We start from the raw sequence: 2,001 nt of genomic DNA, 5'->3' as shown, positions 1-2,001 counted from the left end.
AAGTCCCGAGAATGATTGACATTGAGACTCTTCCTTGTCCCTTGTCCCTTTGTGTTATTGGGAAACCATGGATGAAAGGAGTCCAGAAAAGAAAAGTAAAAGACAAAAGAAATTCACCTTATTTATTGGAATAAAATGTTAAGGTTAACAACTATGAACCTCGCCTTCCAGATCTCGCCACATTGGAGATCAAGAAGGAACACGGAAAAGATGAGCAATAGCCTGCGTGGCAGGCGTTCGAAGGGGAAGGAGAAAGGAAAAGGGAAAACGGAGGGAAAAAGAGGAGGGCGCTCGTGGAAGAAGGGGAGGACGCTATTGTTTTTTCTATTTTTTACGCTCAGATTCTAATCGTAAAAATCGTGATTGGCTAGCTAGAATTAAATTGGCGTCGATCACCAACCTATTGTGGTTGAACTCAACGTCATTCTGTTTTCGAGCTCTCACGTAAACTATCTCAAACTTGCCGCCAACGTTGTCTTTTTTACCTGTTTCAAAGTGCTTGGATAGAAATTCGAGATTTCAATTTTCCTTACACACACACGTTGGATCTAGTATTTACCAGCATTTCTTATAGCTTTTATTGTTTTTAATTTTGATTTTTATCGTTGTAAAGTGCGTTTGGACATTGGATAGAGGCGCTATGTAAATGCCTACTTATTATTTTTTTTTCTCTCTCTCTTCTCCCCACAACATTTTTAACGACATGCAATGACTGCAATCAATTTTTATCGGGTCACTGTTCACATTCTAAACGGAGCGTGTGTCATGTGACGATCACGAGAGACTGAGGGATGTAACACTGTCTTAAAGGAACAAGGAGCGCAGATCCGTGATAAAAGTTACCTAAAAGAAGCTATTGATTCTGACTCTTGGGAGTACATGATGGCTGTCACCATGTTGCGGACTGTTCCTCTGATTTTGTTGGCTTTCTTGGTAGTTTCTCAGAACTGTGAGGCACGTTCTTTCGTCATCGACTATGACAACGATTGTTTTCTCAAAGATGGAAAGCCGTTTCGTTACATTTCTGGTTGTCTTCATTACTTCAGAGTTCCTCGTTTCTACTGGAAGGACAGACTATTGAAAATGAAAGCGGGTGGCTTAAACGCGGTACAAACTTACATAGCTTGGAATGTCCACGAACCCGTGCAGGGACAGTTTAACTTTGAAGGTGATGCAGATTTAGTGAGTTTTATTGAAACGGCAAACAGTTTTGGACTCCTTGTGATTATAAGAGCTGGGCCTTATATTTGTGCGGAATGGGAATTCGGCGGCTATCCAGCATGGCTGGCAAAAAACAAATCGATCAGTTTGAGATCCACGGACAATAAAGATTACCTTGCTATTGTTGAATCTTGGATGCATATTCTGCTGCCAAAATTGAAGCCGTTACTTTACGCGAATGGGGGTCCAATCATATCAGTTCAAGTGGAGAATGAATACGGCTACTTCCCTGCTTGTGATCACAATTATCTGAAATTTCTTGAGGGAGTTTTTCGTCAATATCTTGGTGATGATGTTATTCTTTTCACGGTAGATGGTGACAGTGAGAATTTGTTAAAATGCGGAAACATTCCGTCGCTTTACGCAACTGTAGACTTCGGTTCTTCAACGAACCCCCAAAACGCCTTTAAAGTTATGCGTAAATTCTCCCCAAGAGGACCTTTGGTCAACACTGAATTTTACCCTGGTTGGTTGGATGTGTGGAGTGTACCTCACCAAACGAGGTCTGCACAGCTTGTTGCTGAAACGTTTGATAAAATGCTGGCCTTAAATGCTTCCGTAAACTTCTACATGTATCATGGAGGAACTAATTTTGGATTCATGAATGGCGGGTCATACAACAGAAATCGCGGGTTATTGCCAAGTATATCAAGTTACGATTATGATGCCCCTTTGACAGAAGCTGGTGACATAACAACGAAATTTCACATTTTACGAGAAATTATTGAAAAGTACGAGAAAATACCACCGATTCCCATCCCTGCAAACACCACAAAGTTT

The 2,001-nt window shown here is 41.0% G+C and overlaps 1 protein-coding gene across 1 annotated transcript in view; it reads left to right on the top strand.

The window, feature by feature from the left end:
* Positions 1-470: 470 nt before the first annotated feature.
* LOC138015771 (beta-galactosidase-like) overlaps positions 471-2,001 on the top strand; it is a 15,793-nt gene continuing 14,262 nt past the window's right edge. Inside the window, exon 1 of the mRNA XM_068862882.1 lies at positions 471-2,001. This exon is cut by the window's right edge and continues 396 nt beyond it. Within this exon, the coding sequence (XP_068718983.1) occupies positions 880-2,001 (1,122 nt within the window). The 5' untranslated portion in view covers positions 471-879.

This window comes from Montipora capricornis, chromosome 9 (assembly GCF_036669925.1).
Source record: "Montipora capricornis isolate CH-2021 chromosome 9, ASM3666992v2, whole genome shotgun sequence".
In the NCBI taxonomy this organism is placed as follows: domain Eukaryota; kingdom Metazoa; phylum Cnidaria; class Anthozoa; order Scleractinia; family Acroporidae; genus Montipora; species Montipora capricornis.
The sequence above is the reverse complement of the archived record's forward strand: the minus strand, read 5'-3'. Positions and strand labels throughout refer to the sequence as shown.